This window comes from Mesoplodon densirostris, chromosome 17 (genome assembly GCF_025265405.1).
Source record: "Mesoplodon densirostris isolate mMesDen1 chromosome 17, mMesDen1 primary haplotype, whole genome shotgun sequence".
NCBI classification, from domain to species: domain Eukaryota; kingdom Metazoa; phylum Chordata; class Mammalia; order Artiodactyla; family Ziphiidae; genus Mesoplodon; species Mesoplodon densirostris.
The window spans coordinates 75,090,054-75,112,391 of record NC_082677.1 but is presented as its reverse complement, the minus strand read 5'-3'; the positions used below and the strand labels follow the sequence as shown (position 1 = coordinate 75,112,391).

The following is a 22,338-nucleotide window of genomic DNA, read 5'->3' as shown; positions in this document are numbered from 1 at the left end:
GGGGTCCCTTGGGGGTAGCGTTTGGTATTTGGAGAGGTGGTGACAAAGAGGTAAGGTTCCAGCAGTGTTTGATGGTTGTTTCCAATAGAATCGGGGATGGCGATGGGGTTTCAATGGTGGAGCCAATTAAAAAGTTAGTACGCCTTAGATTGACACAGATGTGTGTGTATGTATTTGTAGGTCCCGCAGAGCCGATACAAATTGAACTCTAAACTATGCATCTTACTTGGGAGCAGGGAGAAGGTTACCTACCCTGGGTTTTGTGGGTGTGTATGGGAAAAACTATAAGCAATCTTTAGAGTATTGTTGTTTGGGAACTGAAACTGTATGCTGCTGAACTTACTGTGCTTTAAAACCACTTTTTAAAATGAACTTTATATATTTGGTTGTTAGAGTTATAGATCGGTGTATACCATAAACTGTGCTATTTTACTATTCCTCTTTAGTGGGGTTTTTGTTCCAAAATTGGTTTATGTGTAGGTGCAAGGCAGATTAGATAAGAATTACCGGAAAGCATCTGTATTTAAATTTGTTCCATAAAAGGACTGTTTATTCACCTCCCACAGTGAAAGAATCAAGGGATGAGAGAACAACACAATTGTTCCTGAAGGGGGAACACAGTCCACAAGTCGTGTTTAAAAGTATTGTCTTTTGAAGTCTTAAAGCCAGGGACTTGAATATTTTTAGAACTCCAAGGAGATGACTTGACAAACCACACACGCTTTATTTTTCCTGTCGTGCATGCTTTTCCACTTTGGTTGGCTAGCTCTTGTCATAATAAGGTCATCCGTGCCCTGTTCCCACCCCGTTCCCAGGAACAGACAACTAAGGTGCTAATGAAAACACACAGAGGCTTTCCTGAATGAAAGTCACATGGCTTGTTCTAGTTCCTTTATTGAAAGAGAAACCTTTACCAAAATAGTACTTCGGAGAAGGAAGCAGGGTGTGTGGAACACTAACCCAGGAATCAGGAAACCAGGTGTCTAGTTGCTGTTCTTCGTGAGTCATGTGCGAGAGAGGAAAGCCATTTAATCCCTCTTTCTCACTTTCTCTGTCTGTAGAATGGGGTCCTTAGAACCCTCTCCTCCTGTGCTCGGGGCCCCTGGGAGGCCCAGGAGGTTGTCAACATCCGGAGCAGTTCAGCTCCTCTAAAGAAACGTGTTAGGGCTTCCCTGGTGGCGCAGTGGTTGAGAGTCCGCCTGCCGATGCAGGGGACGCGGGTTCATGCCCCAGTCCGGGAAGATCCCACATGCCACGGAGCGGCTGGGCCCGTGAGCCATGGCCGCTGAGCCTGCGCGTCCGGAGCCTGTGCTCCGCAACGGGAGAGGCCACAACAGTGACAGGCCTGCGTACCAAAAAAAAAAAAAAAGTAACGTGTTAATAAATCCAGCGATGCTACTGATGCTTGCTACCTTGAAACCATGAGAGTATACAGGAAAGACACTGTTTTGTAAACGGGTGTTCTTAAATTAGAAACCAGGATGCTCATAGCTGCTAAACACGGAGCCGGTACCTTCCTAAGAAATTCAGGCCTTTTCTGTTTTGGTGGCTGGTTTTATTCCAGTCTCCAAGAACCATTGTTTTTTTCCCTCTTTGTTTCACTTGAGATTTTTCTTTTCATAGATAATTATCAATTGTCATGAAGCAGTGTTTTAAATTACATAGTAAAATAACAATTAAGGAAAAGAGCGTCTGATCCTGAAACTATATCAGGACCGTACTTTCTGATGACCTTTTACGAAGTGGTTGTAAGAGATAGTGTCAAGATGAAAATGTGTAACTGGAATATAGGTTTTTTAAAATTGACAGTGTTGCTCCTAATATGGGGCACCTTATGAGGAAAACAGAACCCTTAAACTTTTAGTTGCTGAATCGGCCATTGTTTGGCCTGGGGCTTCACTCTTCAGGGTTGATTTAATGAGGGTGATCACTCCTGCCCTGTTTTGATTTGTCTGGTTGTCAAACTGGGTAGGAAAACCTCCAGCGTTTGATTCTTTTGTTCTTCCAGAGGCCTACTAACCCCCAGAAGAGGAATTTTCATAGGTAATTAATGCTTTATTTTCTTTAGAACTCTTAGTATTAAAATGAATCTCTTTCTGAAAAGAACTTGTGAAAGTTTCAGGACCAGCACAGGGATAATGGGTTTTCTGTTAAAATTCCCACTAATGCGTTTTCTGTAGAAGCAGAGTCCCAAGAGCCGGTTAACTTTTGGTATCAGATTTGGCAAGTGGAGAGGGCTTTTTGTTTTGTTTTTTTGGGTAGCACAGAATCAGGTGTTCCCATTTCACCTCAGAAACGTAAGGGAAAATGTACCTTGACTCCTTTATCTGCTTTGCCAAGTACACCAAGTTGGGGAAGCTCAGAGGAAAGCGGACCAACGTGCCCTTCCCCACAGCCCGGTCTTCACTGGGGCTCCTGTAATAGGTGAATTCTCTGCAGACTTTATCTACTGCAGACATGAGCAGAATGCATGTTTCCGTACAAGTTGGGCAAGGCCTTTGAATGCTGGCATTCTCATCCACCAAACGGAATTTTCTGAATCTCCAAGATCAGCGGTTATAAACATGTTATCGATCAGGTGGTAGGTTTTATGAGAATAGCCACATTTCAGTGGGAAGATTTTCTGTGTTAATTTCATTAATTTGAACGTATTCTTCAAGGTGGCAGTGATTATTCTGAATCACTCAAGGTCGATTATTGTAGACAGAGTTCAGTGGTAGATTTTTTCTGAAGAGAACTGGTGAAGTCATCACTCAAGATCGAGGAAATGCTGAGGCTGATAATTGCTCCTGATTATTCCATTTCTTTCTAGATGGCTGCAGAGACTTACATGAACTGTGCACTGAAATAACGGGCACAGAAGAAAGTGTGAATAGAGAGAGCTGGAGTCTATGTTGGACACTAGCATTTTGCTCTGTGGGTGCGAATTATACAAGATACTTCTGTGCTTGGCCGTCTCATTTAATTGAATTCATTGCATCAGAACTGAATTCATTGCATTCTGCTGAAATGGAATTGGGTTAAGACTTACAGGCTGCACTTTTACAAAATGATACAACGGTTAAGTTAGCAGCTCTGGATGTCTTTTCTATTGGACTAGGAAATATGAAATTTGTATCAAGTCGCTTTTACCTGTCCAGAGACTTTGTAAAAGTTGATCAGGCAAACATGTCTTCAGACTTGGCCCAGTTTTCTTATGCCATACGTGGTATTTATGCCCAGAGACGATATTTGCTTATGGTGATTTTACTGAAATTTGGAATATTTGGTCAAATATTGTGATCCATGATATACCTTAAAGATGAATGATTACATGTACAGCATTTTGTAAATACTGGGCTTTTTAGTATCAATTTTAAAGAGTACCAAATTTGGGGGAAATAAATAATTACTATTTTGGGGTGATGTGTGTGTGTGTGTGTACATGTGTGTAGTTTCATAATATCTCATCCAGTTGTGCTCCAAGAGGCTGGATGTGGATATTATTTTCATAATTGAAGCTCCAATACTGAATGATAATGTGTTCTCTAATCGTGTTAAAACTTTATAACCTTAAGTATAACTGTAGTTTTAGTGTTACTTTAATCTATCCATATGGTATTTTTAGTACAGCTGCTTGAGTGAGTTACTATGGTATAGTACTAAATTTCAATCTTTCCAATGTGAAAAAAATAGGTATTATGATAGAGTTCATTATATTAGTGATTTTAATGATTACCTTAAAATCCATATGTATAGCTCAAGAATGACTTTCACTTTTGCATAGAATCAGTGCATAATCTTTAATATTTATGAATGCAACATAGTGCTTTCTCTATGCAAATTCAAAAGTACTTACTTAAATCCACCCATCTTTTGCCTCCAAATTATAAGTGTAACTAACAATCCCCAAAACTTGGTGGACAGTGAATGATTTTGAAAGAATGCTACTAAAGTTGATGAGATGGTGAAAACGTAACCATTGTTCTGATCAATATTGAAAGACAATTGCATGCCCCTCCCCCCTTTCAATCAAAACAAGTGTTTAAAATCCAAAAAGTATTTTTTTTTTACTTTATAGCGTTAAGACATTTTCATACATAAAGTCTCACGTAATACTCCAAAAGCCCTGTGTCATAGGAGGACCGCCTGGATCTCCATTTTTGGAACGAGGAACCTGAAGCTTAGAGAGTCCCAGTGACTTGCCTGGGAATCCCTGAGACAGAAAAGGGTAGTGGTGGGTTGAACCACACGAAGATGCTGTTTTACCAGTGCTCTTTATTTTATATCCCATTTTATCCAAGTCCTACACACTGTCTACTTTGGAAGCTCCTATACAATAGTGACCTTGGGATTTTACTGTAGATCGGCCTTAGGCAGCTTTCAACTTAACAGTTGGGTTTTTATTTCACTTGGTGGGAGTTACTTAATTTCTCTCTCTTTTTTTCCACACGTTATTCATTCAGAGTAAGATGGGGACAGCTAAGCAGGAAGACTGGACAATAAAGGAAAGCTCTGTCATTTTTAAAAAATTTATTTTATTTTTTAGTTTTTATTGTAGTGCAGTTGATTTACAAGGTTATGTTAGTTTGAGAAAGCTCCCTCTTTTTTTTTTTTTTGATGTGGACCACTTTTAAAGTCTTTATTGAATTTGTTGCAATATTGCTTCTGTTTTATGTTTGGGTTTTTTGGCCGCGAGGCATGTGGGATCTTAGCTCCCTGACCAGGAATCCTATCCGCACCACCTGCATTGGAAGGCAAAATCTTAACCACTGGACCACCAGGGAAGTCCCCCTCATTTTTAAAACTGTTTTCCACACCTGCCAGTTTGAAGAGCTCAGGATTCGACATTGTTTTCAAAGCTCTTGTGATGTTGGTGAATTTTAGAGCTGAATCAAAATGTTGGTTGGTCGTCTCTTCTGGGGGTTCTCAGGCTCTCTTCCTGGACTTCCAGTAGTCTGCAGAGTTGGAAAACTTACATTCCTCCAGCTGTCTTTGTTTTAGTAAAGCAAACTGTATATTGTACTTGATAAGATACCCGCCCCCCCCCCACCAAATACTTGAAAACTCTCTCCACACAGAGTGGTGACAGGAAAAAAAAAATACAAGGTCATTCTGAGGGAGAGGAGTTGAGAACCATCAGTCTAATGTAACTCATTTTAAGGTTGTGAAAACAGAGGCCGAGGGAGGTCAGGCGTCTTTTCCAAGGTCACTGATTTAATTAGTGGGTAGAGATGTTTGTAAATATTATCAGGAAAGAATAGGGTTTGCTCTGGCTCTGTGGGCCTTTGTGTGGAGATGAATACCTTTCTCCTAGCATATGGCCTGTTCCCTCTAGAATGATTTATTGTTTGTAGAAGTGCTATTTGTCTTTTTATTTTGGAGTCTTGCAGGAAATTGCTTCATGCATATACTACAAGGTATGCTGGCGGACAGCACTAGAGAAAAGCAGACACTTGAATGAGGACGAATGCTGTAAGTTAGAGAAATAGGCTGCTGGTGCCCACGTGGGCAGTGTTTTCTGATGTGGCAGAGGGTGAAGGCCTGGCAAGCATTCAGAATATATTTATGCTGACGTGTGTTTAAAAAAAAGAAAAAAAGAAGAGGAAGAAAGAAAATTCTTGGGATAATTCAAATCGAAAGGCCTCTATGATCTGGGAGAATGTAAGTCCTTTTTCTTTATCAGTGGGTCATCCTGGGCCACTGATCTGACATCTAATGGGGCTGTGTTTTCAGTCATTCCTTGAGGGGTCCTTAAGGTGCATTTCTTCTCTAAGTGAAATATTCTATACTCATCATTAAATAAGGCCATTAGCAGTTTCCTAAGAAACTGTTTCATGATGAGTCATCACTCTATGTGATGATGAGTCTATTTGAAAACGACCAGTTTTAGAATTTGCCTAAGGACCCATGAATAATCAGTGGTCGCTAGGTGGTGATCTTCTGGGAAGTGGATTATCTCACCAGTGCCCTTCTTGTTTTTAAGGTCTTTTATGATTTTCCGAGAAAAAACTTATTTAACTTCATTGTTATGGGATGAGAAATGGTTTTTCAGAAGGCACTGCCTTCCTAAGATGTGATTCTAACCCCCCTTTGAAAGGCATAAAAGAAGACATAAACAAACATAACAATTTACACACCAGCTATCCATGTTTGAAAAAACGTGGTCGGGAATCTATAGCCTTGTGCTCTGGGGAGTGGTTCAGGGCTGTGTTTACACGAGCTGCCAGTCTCTCCAGCATCCGCAGAGAGAGCACTTCCTTCCTAGCAGACGGGGGCCTCGGCCACACGCCTGCCATTAGAAGCCATGCGCGCCAGTAATGCACCCAGCATCGCTGTCGGCCAGCGGCGCAGGATAACAAAACGGGAGTGCTTGTCCCCCTATCAGGAATGAATGGAGTAATGAAACTGCTTCTCAGGATAAGAAGAAAGCAAAGCTCAGAGGACCCTGTCATGGGGCATTGGCTCTATGGAGCACTTTCCCAGTTAGGTGGACAGCGGACGGGAATAAAATGCTGATGTGCTATGTGGGGCGTGTTTGTGAGTAAACCCGGTAGTCTTTCCCTGGATGAGGTCTGGATCCCTTCTGTGAAAACTTGTCTTCCTCGGAGGACCTGGGATGGAGCTCTGGCTGCCCAGCCCTGTGCTGGTGATGGAAAGCAACTGAAAATAGAGGCTGAGGTCAGTGACCGTCTGATGCCCGTGGATCCCCAGGTCGTAGAAGCCTCCCCAACCCATCATGTGAGTGACGCAGCCGTTTGCTGCCCTGCCAGGCCCAGCTCAGGCCCCCTGTGGTCCCCTGCTTCTTTCTTCCTGTAGGGCTTCCAGAGCCCGACGTGGCTGGATGAATGGATGGATGGATGGATATACGGATGGACGGATGGATGGAGGGAATTGTGAGGTGGGGGAGAAGTTTTGGAAACAGGCCAGGACGTTCTTACTAAATTTAAAAACTGTGCATATAGTACTTTAGAAACTCCAGGTAGTAAGCAGGATTAAACAGGGCATGGACTAGAGGCTGTTGTGCACAGTGATTTTGTTTGAAAATCAGAGGTGGACGTACAACCAGAGCTCCTGAAGTACTAAGGCAACAAGAATTCCTAGAAAGGGAAAGTGGTCAGTTTCCTGTACCACAGCCTGGATGCATTTTTTTAAAAGATAATTTGCTACTGTGATTTGTGGTGGTGTCATGCTTCTGTTTTATTCTTATATGATGCAGGTAATTTAAAAAGTGTTTTCCAGCATGAAAGGGACCTAAAATAATATTTTTGGTATTATGCAAATGAAACAGAAAACAAATCCATGAGCTACTCATAAGCTCTTCCAGTTATATAAAATTTTTTTTTTTTTTTTTCTTTTTGCGGTATGCGGGCCTCTCACTGTTGTGGCCTCTCCCGTTGCGGAGCACAGGCTCCGGATGCGCAGGCCCAGCGGCCATGGCTCACGGGCCCAGCCGCTCCGTGGCATATGGGATCCTCCCAGACCGGGGCACGAACCCGTATCCCCTGCATCGGCAGGCGGACTCTTAACCACTGCGCCACCAGGGAGGCCCTATATCAAATTTTTAAAACAAATTCTTTATCAAATAAGTTTGGTAAAACTAATACAAAGAACTCTTCTTACTTCACCAATTAGACTTATAAGAAATGCACAGTTCAGCTGAAAATATTTAGGTGCGTTTTCGCAAGATATCTTAGTTGCAAAACTGCAAAATCTGTATTTCTTCTTTCTTTAGAATATTATAAAACCAGGAGTGGACATTTATATCAGTCAGTTTCAGAAAACTCACTTTAACTGGTTGAATAAACAAAAAAAATTTAAACTTTTAATAATGAACCGTGTGGAAATATTCGATATGAAATATTGACCCACTTCTATAAATACAAACATTCATGAATTTTGAAACATTCTTTCGATTTTATTTATTTTGACAAATTTTTGAAATGAACATTTTCTTTTCAAGTTGAAAGTTTACAGTAGCTTCCAAATACTGATAGAATGACATTTTGGTGCTGAGGGTCATAATCAAAATTGTAAAGACACAGTAGCATAGACAGATCTTAATTCCGTTTTACTTCTTACTGTTACTTGCAGTTTAGCTTGTGGGTAATGCTGGTTTATGAGTAGATTTAGTTCTCAATGAAATAAGCACTGCAGTAAAATACCCAAGTTTAACCCAAGTTAAACGCGTGGAGCGTTTAACTCAGTTCCTAGAATAACTCTGGGTGATAAGCATGCGTCTTCACGAGTCTGGAGTCTGTGCTGTTCAGCTGGAATGTTCAGAATTCATCTTTGAATTTATTCTTGAACCGTTCTTGGCCAAAGACACAGGATGGGCTGTCCCTGCTGGGACTGCAGGTGTCCTTGCTGGAAAAGTCTGGTGGAACCACTCAAACGTATAGTGCCCCCAGTCCCCCCCACACACTTGGGGTCCATCCAATGAAGTGGAATTTCCACATCAGTTTTCTCCTCTGAGAAACCACAGGTTTGATCTTGCTGGGTCCCGGCTCCGAGCTGTCAGCCTCTCTGAGCTCTGGGTAGCTTCGCCTCAGAACTCCCAGTATTTCTCTGTGTGCTCTGTCTTTGCTGTTAGCCTTCGGATTCCAGAAACTTCACGAGGTTAGTGGGCTCCCTTTCCCGTTCCTTCTGAGTCTTCCCTGCTCACCCTCAGCTCTTGGTGAAGAAGGATGCTCACCTGTAGTCTGTGCGACGGGAAGCTTCCCGAGAACTCACCCCTGCTCTTATCAGCTTTCCCTACGCATCCGTAGCTGCAAAGCTGAGAGAACTCACACATAAGATGGGTTCAGTGCTGCTGCCTGTCCATGAGAAGTCAGCATTTCAATTTTAGTTAGTTTTTTTCCTCATAAATGATCCACAGACATTTCATGTGATCACAGTTCTATTTATAGTGTAGGCTTCAAAATTGCTTAATTTTCAGACGTCCTATTAATTTCCAAGTAGAGTTCTGTTTTCTTAAGACATACCTGAAACCATGTGCAGGCAGCTCTGAGCCTTTTTAAAAAGTGTGTGTTTTATCTGTTTTTCCCCGAAAAAGGCAACAAAGAAATGACAGGAACTTCCCTTAAGGGCTCCTTGGGAGGATAGAAAGGTGGCCTGTGGGCAGGAGAGACAGAGGCAGGGAAGGTTAGATCTTCCTTCAGCTTTCAGATTTAACCAAATGTTTACGTTTTCTTATTTTTTCATTACAGAGATGCTAATTGTGACATGTTGCATACTTGTAAACTATTTCACCCATTTGAAAAATATTACAGTGCAGGCTAGAAAGAAAGAGGTTTGGCTTCCAAGCTAAAACAAACAAACAAACAAACAAAAACAACCCAAAACCAAAAGTACCGAATCTTCAAGCCTACCTTTGAAACCAAGGAAATAAATGTAATGTTGACATGTGTTCGGAGCATGAAGTAGTGTAGGTGGCAACAAGTGCTCCAGAAAACAAAGGGAAGAGAGAGGGAGAAGGTGGAGAGGAAGCAAGTCCTGTAGGTATTTAGGGGGAGAGTCCATAGGAGCAAAGGGAATGACTAACTGTGCAAAGGCCCTGGGGCAGAAAGTTGCTGGTGTGTCCCAGGATCAGGAGGAGACCCGTGTAGCTGACCAAGAGGGAGCAGGGAGAGAGTAGTAGGTGATGAGAAGGAACTAACAATGAACCGTGACGTGTAGAGCCTGGTCAACCACTGTAAAGACTGTTCATGTTCAACAGCCAAGACGGAAAATATAGTTTCTTTGGAACAGTATGTGAAGTGTTTAAAAACTTTTCATATCATTTCGCCATAGCATCTTTTTTCACTTAGCGTGGTATATGTCAACTCCTGACTTTCCTTCTTAAAAATATTATGTAAAAGGTGAAAAGACCTAAAAGTTTCTAGGGGAAGGAAGATGCTGAGATGTCCTTGCACTGGGGAAGGCAGAGGGAAATTGTCACAAGATAAACAGTGCCATCAGAGCACAAGTGTCTAGTCGTGGAATTACATGCTAGGTTACACAGACGTATTTGTAAAGCACCTTATGACATGTTTAGATGGTGTTTCATCCTCAGAACCTCCAAGGAGGGAACGTTCTTGCTCTTACCCTTATTTTTTAAAGGAACCACCCGAGGGTGAAGGGGTCTAGCAGTGGACCTCAGGGGAGCCTCTGCCGGGCTGTAGGGAACGATGCCCTGGTCCGCTCGCTGCTTCCTGGTTCTGTGTCTTCTCAGTACCCCCAGTGGCTTCCTTTGAAAAACTGGGTAAGTTACTCCCAACTCCTCCTCCCCAGGGCATCCATCCGCACAGGGTGCTTTCCAGTAAGGAGCCCGAAATTCAGGCTCTGCAACAAATTGATTTCCTTCATCAGCTGATGGGGAAACTAAAATGATAGAAAAGTCATTATTCCGTGTATTTCATGGAGATTGGGCCTCAACGTGAAAGCACCAATGAGGGTGAGCTTGGAGTTAAGGGGTGTAAGGCGTCCAGAAAAGCTAGTACCGCGTGTGGTATAAAGACCCTCCCCTCCTTCTAGCCTGTCTGTGGAGAAACCGCACCCTTAGTACGTGGACTTTGTGGCTATTTGTAGCTTATGTCACTTTAAGCACTTGACATGGGTTTAGGTCTACCTTCAGAACGTAAGCTCAGTTTTCCTTAATTTTTCTGAGATACGTAAAAAAGGAATGGCCTGCATGAAGTGTCTTAAAGAAGCTCATCCATTCGAACAAGAGAAAAATGATGATCTCATCCTAATTACTTATTTCTACTGTATTAGTAGTTGTTCCTTCTCGTAGGGGTTGCTATTACTTTGTCCAGACCGGAAGTGTGAAATTTGCATTTTCTCTGTCCAGCGTATATTTTAGGAAACACGCTTATGCTCATGGGTCTCTTAAAGTCATTCTTCAGAATTTGATGTGTAAGGAGTCAGGGCAGGAATGGGCGGATGGCGGGAGGCTGCGTGTTCGCGTTGGGGGAGGTTTGTGACCAACACCCAGGGTCTCAGCGGGGACACACGGCCGGGGGGCTGTGCTTCCCCCTCTGTGTCTGCCACCCTCGCCCTACAAGCAGATTGCTAGCATAGACTTGTAAATAACTTGATTCACGCGTAGTCTTGTCAGATCTGTGCAAAATGTGTGAAGTATGGGCAAGTCAAATAAGGCTCCAATTCAAGCTTATCTCCAAAGAATGACAATGGCTGAATATTAATATTTCTTTATGTGAGCATATTGAAACAACCAATTTTTTACACATTCCAAATCTTTTTATTATAAGTAATAAAATTGTAGAAATACTGTACACTCACACTTTAGAATTAGACTTGATTTCTTTCGCTTGAGTTTTACGGTTGTTTCCCTCAAGTTTTTGGTTGTTGAAAGAGAATAAAATCAATGACAAAAATACTAGTGAATAGCACTTGCCCTCTCCTGCCCCAAAAAACCCCCCACAAAATCCAAAAAATACTAATACTGTCAAATAAGGCTCCAATTCAAGCTTATCTCCAAAGAATGACAATGGCTAAATATTAATATTTCTTTATGTGAGCATATTGAAACAACCAATTTGTAAATATAGTAACAGTTACAGTGAATGGGCAAGTTCACTCTGCTTCTTTCCTCCCTGTTTAGGTCACTTTGAAGCCTACGCCCCATTCACGTTCAGTTCGATACAACGAGTAGATTTTGCAAAATGGCCAGCTGCCCTCTAAGGAGAATGGAGAAAATAAGTTATTTTATGTTAATTCATATAGACCAAGTGTCACAAAGTCATAAAGCTGCTAGATGTGAAAAGGCCGAAGTGACCTCTCCGGACAGGACATCCCTGTCTGCGTGATGCTCTTCTGGAGGGGAGGGGCCTGTGTGTGTGTTGTATTGGGTGTCATTGTGGTCTATCAAGTGGTCCTCTGCTCAGTCCGGAGTTTGTGTTTTTGATTTCTAAAGAGGTGGTTGGGAAGGCATGTCTTCTTTAAATCCATTCTTAAAAGTCGTAGAGAAACCCTGCCCAGCTTTTGGAGCCTGGGAAGGTTTTCGTGTCAATCAGTAGGAAATGCCGTCTTTACCGCGAATGGATGGGTCGTTTCCCACCTTTCCAGGCCTTCAGCAGTTTGGGAAAAGCTGTCGTTATGTCGCCGGGTGTTTTGGTCCTGCCCTCTGTCTCCTCCCTGGAGAAGAGGGAAGGATGAGACGGGTTTGTGATCAGGGGTGTCTCAGCAGCGTCCCCCTGTGTGTCACCGTCTGGACAGGACTGGGTGCCCTCCAGCCCCGGGCATGAAGGCTTCCCACCTGGGGGCAGTGGCAGGCACCTCCCTGCTCCGTTTCTAACAGCTGGTGGCCCTGGGCCCTCCAGGAGGGGCTGGGGGCCAAAGTTTCCAACCACAGGCTTCTGCGGATCTCCCGATGGCGCGTTGAAAGTCCCGGGTCCGAGGCCCCTGGTGTGCAGGGTCCCTCCCAGCAAACGAGCAAGCAGAATGTCTAGGTTAGGCTCTGACAAGTCTGCACATGTTCTCTTCAGCAGGTGTACCCAGCTGAGGCTCAAGTTGTGAAGGACATTAAAAACATTTCAGCATTTGGGCTGAACGAGCGTGCAGGGCGGGTTCACCTGGCTGGTCCGGGCGCTGCCTGCCGGGGAAGCTGGGGGTGGTCTGCAGCCTGGGGCACCGGGGCCTGGGTCCCGGGTCCCCCTGGCCCCGCTTTCCTGGGAAGGAGTGGCTGTCGGCTGCTGCTGTCTTACTTTATTTCTTAGCAAATGCACTTGATAAAGATGGTCTGTAACTTCGCACGTTCCACTTTTCATTCCTGAAATTTCAATCAGGGGTACTCCATTTGGATGTAAATCGCTCTCATCGGCCACAGAGGAATTCACAGAGGAATTTAAATGTCTATCTGCATTATGGGGCACCGCCCTGTTTGACCCCCGAGAGAATAGAGGTCCTGTGCCCGGTGGCCCCGCCTAGTTGGGGCCCTGCCGGCTTCCGGCATCTTGCTCGAGGGCCGTGCGATGTGGAGAGGGATGTGTGCGTTCTTCCGTGATGCAGAGACACGCACGGCCTGTGCACGAGGCGTGCAGAAAGCACCCAGGCAGGGTGCTCTGGGCAGCGTCTGAGAACTGTTAGCCTTAAATGTCCCTGAGTTACCCCGCCCCCGCACAAAAAAATACAATTCTGCTTCTGTTCTGCTTCTAGCCAATGAAAACAAGTTTATTCATTTTTTTTCCCGAGAGCTCTTTGCCCTCGTGTTTGTGCATTCATGGCTTGTTTACTTACTGCTTGAAGTTGCAGTTGCTGGTGATGTCATTCATGGGTGTAGTTTTGAATGGAGGAGAAGCCGTGATGGCAGATGGATGTGCTCAGAGATTCCCAGTGCACAGGGCTGCCCGGCCTAGGGCTTTGTCATTCACAACACAGCGTGTGGTTACACGTGTACATCATTTAAAGGTGAGGGAAGAAGGCAGAAGGACCCGGCCCCAAGGTGCACATCCTGCCAGCAGCACGTGCTTACTGTGTGTGGAAAAACCAGTTTTTGTGTGTGTATATATGTTTTTTCTGTTTGTACTACTTAGTTATATACTGTATGCATAAAAATCTCTTCTGGTAGTTTCCCCGTGCCCAGTGAGAAATCTAGGGCAGAAGAATAATGTCCCCATTTTCCTAACAGGGAACAGCCTGGTGGGTGCTGCCTGCTGGGCCTGGGGACCCCGACTCTGGTGAGGCCAGCGGCTCTCCACACTCGCTTGTCCTTGAGCCGTGGGGACGGTTGCCCTGAGTCCTTCCTGAGCTCCCAGCAAGGCTCCCGACGTGGCCGGTGGTAGGAATGGGTGTCCACCTGTGCCAGGGCAAAGGACACGGCCCTCAGCCTCCTCTTTGCTGGGAGATCCTGCATCTCAATGTAAAGGCCAGGTGCCCGTCTGCACAGGGTGTGTTATTACCCCCGAGCCAGGACGCTGGCATCCATATCAGGGAGGTGTCATCCATGGGAGAGAATTTACTCGCAGTCTGGAGCTGAGACTGCTCAGGCTCTGTGGGTCTGTGCCCAGCAAGACAGCTCGGGTCACTGGCTGGGCTGGCCGTGGGTCACAATATGTGTCCCCCCTTTTTTTCTAATCCTTTCTTTTTTCTTTTTTTTCTGTAATGACAGACAGGCACTTCACAAATCCCGTTTTCAGTACATTTCCAAATTATTGCATTATCATTATGTATAAACCAGAGTAAATTTCAGATTCCTGAAGGTGTACCTTTTTAACTATACTCCTAAGTACGTTTCGTATTAGTGATATTCTAGAGGTGATTTGAGTTATATTTGGCATAATTTCAGACTTCCAGAAAATGCTGATTTCAGTTTCAATAATAAAAACAAAAAAGGTATCAAATTATAAAATGAAGAAAACCCAGTAGCAACTCTTAAATATTTAAATATTGGAAGTAAAGAACGGTTCATTTGAATGATACGTAACAGGATATTTGGGGATGGATGTATTTTGAACAAACTGTTATTCTGCATTCCCTTAAATTTATAGCAAAACTATAATATTTAGGTTTGAGAACCTCAGATAGACACAATATAAACATTTTTATAGTGTACAAAAATATACACCCGAGGGAGAATTACACCGTTCATAGGATATTTGCAATTTTAACACAAGTTCCATCACTTGGCCCAAATATTGTTTCAGAGGGTAGGAACATAATGCGTATAGTCACATTCTCAAATGACTCAAGCAAGAGAAGAGATTTGGGCCCTTTCTGAATTGCAGATCTAACGTATATAACTTTACTTACGTTCAAGTAGTACTGTAGGATATATTTAGTAATAATCAGATTTATTCGGTACTGTGGGATTATGCATGGAATACCAAATGGAAGAGTAAGGAAAACTAATTCCTAAAGTGTGTGCTAGCTTCATAAATGATTTTATGACTTGCTTCCTCCTCAGTAGGGTCTGTAACAGGATAGCAGGCTTTTAAGTCAATGGGATTGCATCTCTGAAGCACGTAAGCCTGCCGATAATTTTCAGAGGGGGTATCAATTAGTCTCCAGGTGTAACACGCAGATGGAAATATATGTTGTAACTTTCACAAATTTATGCTTTTTCCCCTCCTTGTCTTCCTGGTGTCCTGGGACACAGTGTCTCTGTCACCATCCCTCAATTCCACTGTTAAAGTGAGAAACAGCCGTGTCCAAGTGAGTGAACATGGCTGTGTTCCAATAAAACTTTATTTCCAGAAACAGGCAAGGACCCGATTTGGCTGTACTTTGCTGACCTCTCTCTTAGAAGGCCACTCTCGTGTGAGATGACAAAGGTTTTCTTTTCTCCTGGGCCTCAGACAGTCCTAAAGTTCTGTGCTCCTTTAGAAAATTTTATTCTGCTTTTCTGCCTATGAGAAATGGCATAAACCACATGGGTTTTTATTTCTGTTTAGCTCGTCAGAGCTTCGTCAAGGACCTAACAGGCATGTGCTGTATGCTGGGGACCGAGGTGGTCCAGGCCCTTGACCAGCAGGAGAGATAGGTGCATGAAGCAGAAACGCACAGTTTGCAGGGTTTGGTGTCTTTGGGGAGTTTATAAACAGCTGATGGTACCGTGTAAAGGTTTAAACTCCAGGACCCAAATGGAAGTTCCAGACCTCCTCTCACTCCTTCCCCAGTCCTCCCGTCTTTTATTTGCAAAAATGGGGGCTGCATTGTCGGCCTGCAGTGCAGCAGTGAGGAAAGTTCTGGGAGAAGTTAAGGATCGTCCTTTCCTGCTGATCAGCTCCAAAGCAGCGGGCAAGTCACCAAGGCTCCCTCATCTGGTTTTTACCTAGAAAAGGTCTGACGTTTCATAATTTAAGAGAAGGGTCCACCAGCAATTTAAGGACATTTTTGCCTCTCGGGTGTTTGTTTTAGGGCATGATAATATTTCTCCGATGATGCTAGAAAATACTTGCCATAAAAGGGTAGCTTATAGGATCCACACACCAGACTTTTCTATAACAAACAGAAAAGGAATGAATACTTAAGTATTACAACATAAAGTTGGTGTAGGCTATTCACTATAAAGTTTATGCTGGTTGCTGTGGGTGAAACTTGGACAATGGGGGGAAATTTGAAGTGCGATAACAGTCTAGGACACCTGATTGCTCTAGTCTTTGGTGATTAAGACAGGTCTTATGTGAAGGATTAAACAAGAGCTAAAGAAGGAGCGATGCCTTTCATTAACCCCAGCCTCACGTGAAAACTTGGTTGTCTCATCCTGTTTCACGTTGTGTCATTAACATCAAGTTGCAACTTGATGCTGGGAAATGTCTTTAATAACAAGCATTCAGGATGAAATGATTTTAATTGTCAGTGGAAATGATGAGCTCAACTCCAAGAAGCTTCTGAATCTTTCACGAGTCGGGGTGGTGAAGTCACTTACTGAGCCTGTTTGTCCTGGGGACCCTGTGCTTCCATATTTTCCTTTTAAGTTATTTTTTTTTCCACTTGCAAAGTTCAAGTAGCCGTTTTTCTTAGAATCCCTGGCTTGTTTGTTATCACACCCGACCTTACCTTTTTTTTTTTTTTGTATATTCTAAGAGTGTTTTTGCTTCTAGTAAAGTGAGGAGATACTGAATTATCAGGTTGACTTTTCTAGGAATTTCTCATGTAACAGAAAAGTTTATTTTCTCCCGTCATTCTGTGTTTAACATAAACAGTCTCAATGGACCTGAAGGACATGTTTGGGCTCGCCATAGGGTTTATTTTTTTTTCAATCATAGTTGCTACTAGAAATATAAATTTTAATCTTAAGTATAATGTTTCATTTTTGTCACCCAAATAAGTGTCTGCACTGCTCCTCATTCAGATCTGCCTGAAAATATGAAGTCATTTGTACCTGCTACATGGGTTTGCTGTCTGTTTTGTCCAGTGCTGCTCACCCAAGGCCCATGAGACGAGGCCCCGTTCCCTCCTGCTGTGCCGTGGAGCCCCACGTGGGACTCTGTCTGCATCCAAACTCAAATAATCATAAGAAATCATTAAAAAAAGAGCCGTGAGTCAGAACATGCTCCCAGAATGCTGCTTGAGTTTATTTGCCAGAGCACATTTACCTGATTGATTTCTAAAACCTTCTCGACCCGATGCTCACTGCATTTTCCACTGAAGTGTGTGCGATCTTGGAGGCCAGCTCGGCGGTGGTGTGATGTGGCCGTGTTCTGACATCCGAGCCTTCCGTGGCTAGGGAGCTTCCCCACTGGGTCTCAAGGACCGAGTTTTTCAGTGATTGTTTTCTTTTTCTTTCTTTCCTTTTTTTTTTTTTTTTTTTTTTTTTTGTAAAATAGAGCAAATTGGAGGTGGGGCCTTTGTTGACAACACCCGTGCTCATTTGCATTCTGATTGGTCTTTTAAATGGAAGAGAAAGGGCAGAATTAGCGCTGGTCCGGAGGGAGTTACGATAACTGCATAAGGAACCGTACCCCTTGTATGAACGTCATTTGTCATATGTCACAGCGAAAAGGAAAAGGATAGCTGGGCTGCATGACATGCCGTATGGAACAACTTCAGTCTTTGTGCTGAACGGTTTTTTTTTTTTCAATCAAGTAACTCTAGATTGATGCTTTCCATGAATGAGTTTCTTTACGAAGCAGTGTCTAGGCTACAGAACAGTAGTGTGTAATTATACCACAAATGCAATGTGTATCAATAAATTTAAATTATTTTAGAAGCATTACATCTAGGAGCAGATTCAGAACTGGCGTGTGTTACTCTGTAATTGTGTTCACCAGCAACACATGGTGTGGTTCTGGCCTTTATTTCTTCTCTGTGTGGCCCCTGTACCCTCACAGTTCAGAGAATGTCTCCCATCTTAATGATATTCACTGTGGAGGAATCATGAAATTAATCACTGGTTCTTTGCCTCCAGAATTAACATAGGTCATAAAATAAGTAAAATTTTGCTGGAATCTCATCGTTACGAAGCATACATATTTAACGGTTGAGTGTGATGGACTAGCAGTGTTGGAAGATTTTTTTTTTTCTAGTTGGCTGAACCAGACTAATTTTCAGGGGGAGGGGTAATTTAACTTACTTTAAAAGTAACTAAATAAAAGGCAAAAGTGGGCTCACATTCCTAGGTCTCCGCTCCTGCCTCCGTCCCCGTCTTCCTGGGACACGGGATAGAGTGACAGCAGTGAGAGGCGGTTCGTGGCAGGCTGGTCTGGCTTTGCTGGCTGGCTGCTCCCCTGACCGCAGAGAGCCTGCTTGCTTGGCGCACTTGAGCCCCGCATCCCAGGCATCTTCCCTGAGTGGCCCCCTCCTGGTGATCCTAGGTCAGGATTCTCGCTGGAGTGCGTGCAGGAGGATCTCCCTGTGAGTTGGGGGTGAACCCCAGAGGCTTCAGTGGCAGGTGACTTGGGTGGCATGGACTGACGTTTCCGGGGCTGTGCGGAGGCTCTCTGCCTCGAGGTGTCTGTGCAAGGCCACTGTTATCTGACCCAGTAGGAGACAGATTGCATCCACGTTGGGTCGATGTGTTGGCTCCAGGGCACATCTATCCGCTTAGATATGTGTTTGAAGCACTGCACAGCTCTCGCCCAGACATCTGTCTCTGAGCTGGTGGCCGTCCTCTTTCTGGTCTCCTTGGCCTGAGGCTGCTCACGTCCTCCCCACGTGCCGTGAACGAATCCCCCTCCCTGTGATGGTACCTGTGCGTGCGTGCGCGTGCGCTCAGCCTCTCTCCCCAGTCATCCGTGGCTCTCCCTGGCCATGTGTGGGACCACATCCCTGGCCCTTCCCTTCCGTGGAAGCCTGAGGCTGCTCGGTCCACGGCTCAGCATCTTAGGGGACCATGTTCCTTACTGTCCCCACATCAAGTTGGCTCACTGGGTGGCCGACAGCCCGAATCTCTCTTGTGCCCTTGGAAGAGCTTTCTTCTCCCTTTGCTGGTAACTGCAGTCGAGCATCCTTCAGAATGCAGGTGTTTGCAGAGGGCAGCGCACCTTTGAAAGAGTTGCTTCCTTCCCTGCCCAGAAAACAGCTGTCATGTGACTCCCATTCTCTTCCTCATCATTCTCCCATGTGCCTCACAGAGGCCCTGCACCGGAGCAGAATTGGAAGTAATGTTGAAAGGTCATTGTGTGAATAAATGCATAATCATTTCCTTGCTTCTTAGCAGCTCTTTTCTTTCATAATGCTAGTGCTTAGAAATTAAGGTTTTGACAATTGTGTTGTTTGTACTTCAAAAAAGTGAAGTTACACATTCAACTTGATTAGAGCTCATGACGATCTAATGATAGTTATTTCATAGCAGTAATGCATCCTTAAAAACAGAGCAAAAATGTCCATGGCCCTATGAGTTTGCAGTAAAGGAATGTAAGTTTTTCAGCAATAATTAACTCTGTGTGTTTGAGTTTGAGGGATTAAAGAATTTACTTGCTTAGCTGTTTTCAAGGTAACGGGGTTTTAGCGTTAACAGGAGACAGTTAGGTACATTTAGCTAATCGTTAGTGTAAAAATAAAACTCTGAATAGGAACCTTCTGAAAGTGGACCCACAGGGTAGCACTACCTCTAGGGTGGCCGTCAGATTCTTTTCACAGTCAGGGCCGGAGTGACAAAATGCAAACTCGTTTAGGGTGAGACTCAAGTCCAGGTGGATTTTAGCAAATGCCTGTATTTAAGGGACACGAACCGTTAGGTTCTCACCAGAGTCTCTTAGGACCAGAAATCACGATAATGAATAAACTAGCTGGAGACACGTCTTTGCCTCGGAGGAACTTTGGGACCCAGTTCTCCATTAAGCTTCATGTGCTGAACCGTTTACTTGTTACATTTCTTAAAGGACGAAGCTTCTTTAAAAATAATAAAGTGGCACTGCCTCAAAATGTCACATTGTAAGGAACTTTTGAACAAGTCATGAAAAGATACAGTATTTATGTTGCGTGTAGACAGCACGTGTCTACACAGGATCTTGTTTGCGTACTGCCGGGCTACAGAGCAGGTGCTTACTCTTGGCTGTGGGATACTGGAAGTTTCTCTCTTGCTGGGATTAGTCCTCTGAACTCAAGATGAACAGAAAAGAAGTAGACACACAAACAAAGCAAATCCAGGAGTGTGGTGAGCACCGAGCACAGAATTCTGAGTGATTTTAGAGGAATATTCAGAGGTGCAGGTTAAGTAACTACAGCTGCAAAGGGAGACACTGTTCTGTTTACAGTGGGGCGTGACCCACCGGGCATGCATGTGACCGAGTAGTTACCAGCACGGGGAGTGATGAACAACTTGGCATTTTTGTTGAAAAGCCAAGAGGCTTAAAAAGAAAAAAAGGCAGGATGCTGTGAAATGTCAGTCTCTCCAGTTGGTGTGTCCTCTAAAGGGACAAACACATCCAGTAAAAATATGCTGAAAACATTGGGGACTGGGAAAAAGTTAAGGAAGTTTGATCTTTCAGCCCAGAAAGAGGGGAGCAGTTGAAGCTGGTGAGGGTCCTGCTGGCTCTGCCCAAGGGCAGAGGAAGGGGGTGTGTAACGGGGGCTTATTTTGGAATCTTGGGTCGTTTTAGCAACAGGATAGAGTACCCAGTGGGAAGGGTTTTCCGAGGGCAGAGGTGTGAACGTATTACTTCTCCCACTTTCTTACCGTGACCCACATTGGCATTATCCGTGCAGCTGAGAACACGCGGTGACCCGTGGCGTGGTTTTCATCCTCTCTGCAGCCCTGTGAGGAAGGCAGTGGTTCCTCCCCCTTTGTCCACACGAAGAACTGAGACCTGGGCATTTAAGGGGCTGCTGCCAGGTCGCTCAGCCCCTCTCCCAAGGGTAGAATCGTGAATGGTTTTCTTGCATCGAACATGTGAGCCTCACTTTATGGATCTCACAACTCACTGTAAACCCAGTGGCCCTGTTTCTGGGGAATCCAAAGGGGAGTTTCCCCATTGAACTTGTCTCTGGAAAACGAATGAGTAAAAGTGTGCTTCCCAAAGCGGATCATTTCCTGAAAGTGACACGGATGGTAAAGGAGGGTTAAGAGGGACCTTGTCTCCCGTGATAGGATGGCTCTGTGTGCACAGCAGTCCCGCTGACTTCTTTCCTTCCTCTTTCAGAGTGAAGATCTGCCTGGCTTGATCCCCGTGATGATACACATCAGAGAAAAACATGAACAGAAGATGCTCAGCGTTTTTTAAAAATCTGCAGCTGCTCAGTTTCCTTTTGAATCTGAGCGATTACCACGTGTGGACGCCTCTGGATTAGACGTGGAACCATCTCTATCCCTCGTTCCCACAGGGGGCATTCATCCTTGTGCTGGTCGTGTTGTGTTTTGTTTTTCGACACAAAATTAGCAGAAGGAGTGATTCACGAGAAAATTGGACGTTTTCATCGGCCTTTTCCGTTGTGGCCAGTGTCTTAATTTCTCCTTAACTTTCATTTTGGCAAAGCAGATATATCCCTCAGCATGCTAGGAGATTATACCAATTCGCATTAAAGTGGTAAAATCTGGTATTTACTGGCATCCTCTCAAAACTACCACCGTCCTACCTCAGTTCCAGGTGAAGCCAGATCGGCGTGGTCAGGGGCCGGCAGGACCTCTGGGTACCTAGAGTCCCAGCGCGGTCATCTGCCTCATCAAACAGGCCCGGTACACAGCTGCTTGTCAGACTCCAACCCAGGTACCTGCGTGTTTACTCACAGACAGAGCCCAGCGTGGGACTGACGTTTCCCAACGGAGATGAAATTTGAGATTGGACTTTGAAGATGGATGGATAAATAATAATTATTATATGTAACTGAAGCAACCTACTTTGGAAAACCATCAACTGTATTGGGGGATGGGGGGTGGGAGGGGCAGGGTCTGGGAAGGGGGTGAATATCTCTTTTTACCGTTAACAGACTTGTTTAATCTTCTCTCTGTAGATGTTTATGTAGGTACTTCAAATTGCAAACGCCTTTGATCCTATTTACAAGCTCAAACGTCTCTGCTATCCTTAATCTTGAGCTTGCATTTCTCTAACCAAAAATTCACGTAGGCATGCTAGCGGTTCAAGACTGGTCAAGGGTTTGGCAGATTTCTTTTAAAATATATTATCTTTACTATGATGCTATTGTGTCTGGTAACGAGGCTGCCCTCAACAACAGCAACACACAGCACACACACACACACACACACACACACAAAAGGAAAGGAACTGATAAAAGAGGCATTCTGGCCCCTATGTTATTAATAGACAAAGAAGAAGAAAAACAATCTTACAGTACATGTCACTTGTGAAAAAAATTCCCGACAAGTCTACCCCCATTTTACATGTTTTCAGTGTGCTGAAAATATCAGTGTGGTGGCAGTTATCGCGGGTGTCAGGGAAAACTGCTGCCCTTGGCCTGCAGGATGTCACGTCATCTCTCTGCTGCCTTGACACGTTGGGGGAGCTCTAGAGCCTCCCT

At 44.2% G+C, this 22,338-nt stretch overlaps 2 protein-coding genes across 2 annotated transcripts in view; one reads left to right on the top strand and one right to left on the bottom strand.

Moving 5' to 3' along the window:
* IRS2 (insulin receptor substrate 2) overlaps nt 1–21,722 on the top strand; it is a 29,070-nt gene extending 7,348 nt beyond the window's left edge. The window contains exon 2 of the mRNA XM_060080033.1: nt 21,006–21,722. Coding sequence (XP_059936016.1) covers nt 21,006–21,010 — 5 coding nt within the window. The 3' untranslated portion in view covers nt 21,011–21,722. The remainder of the gene's footprint in view (nt 1–21,005) is intronic.
* COL4A2 (collagen type IV alpha 2 chain) overlaps nt 1–22,338 on the bottom strand; it is a 635,121-nt gene that overhangs the window by 544,918 nt on the left and 67,865 nt on the right. The gene's annotated exons all lie outside the window — the stretch shown is intronic.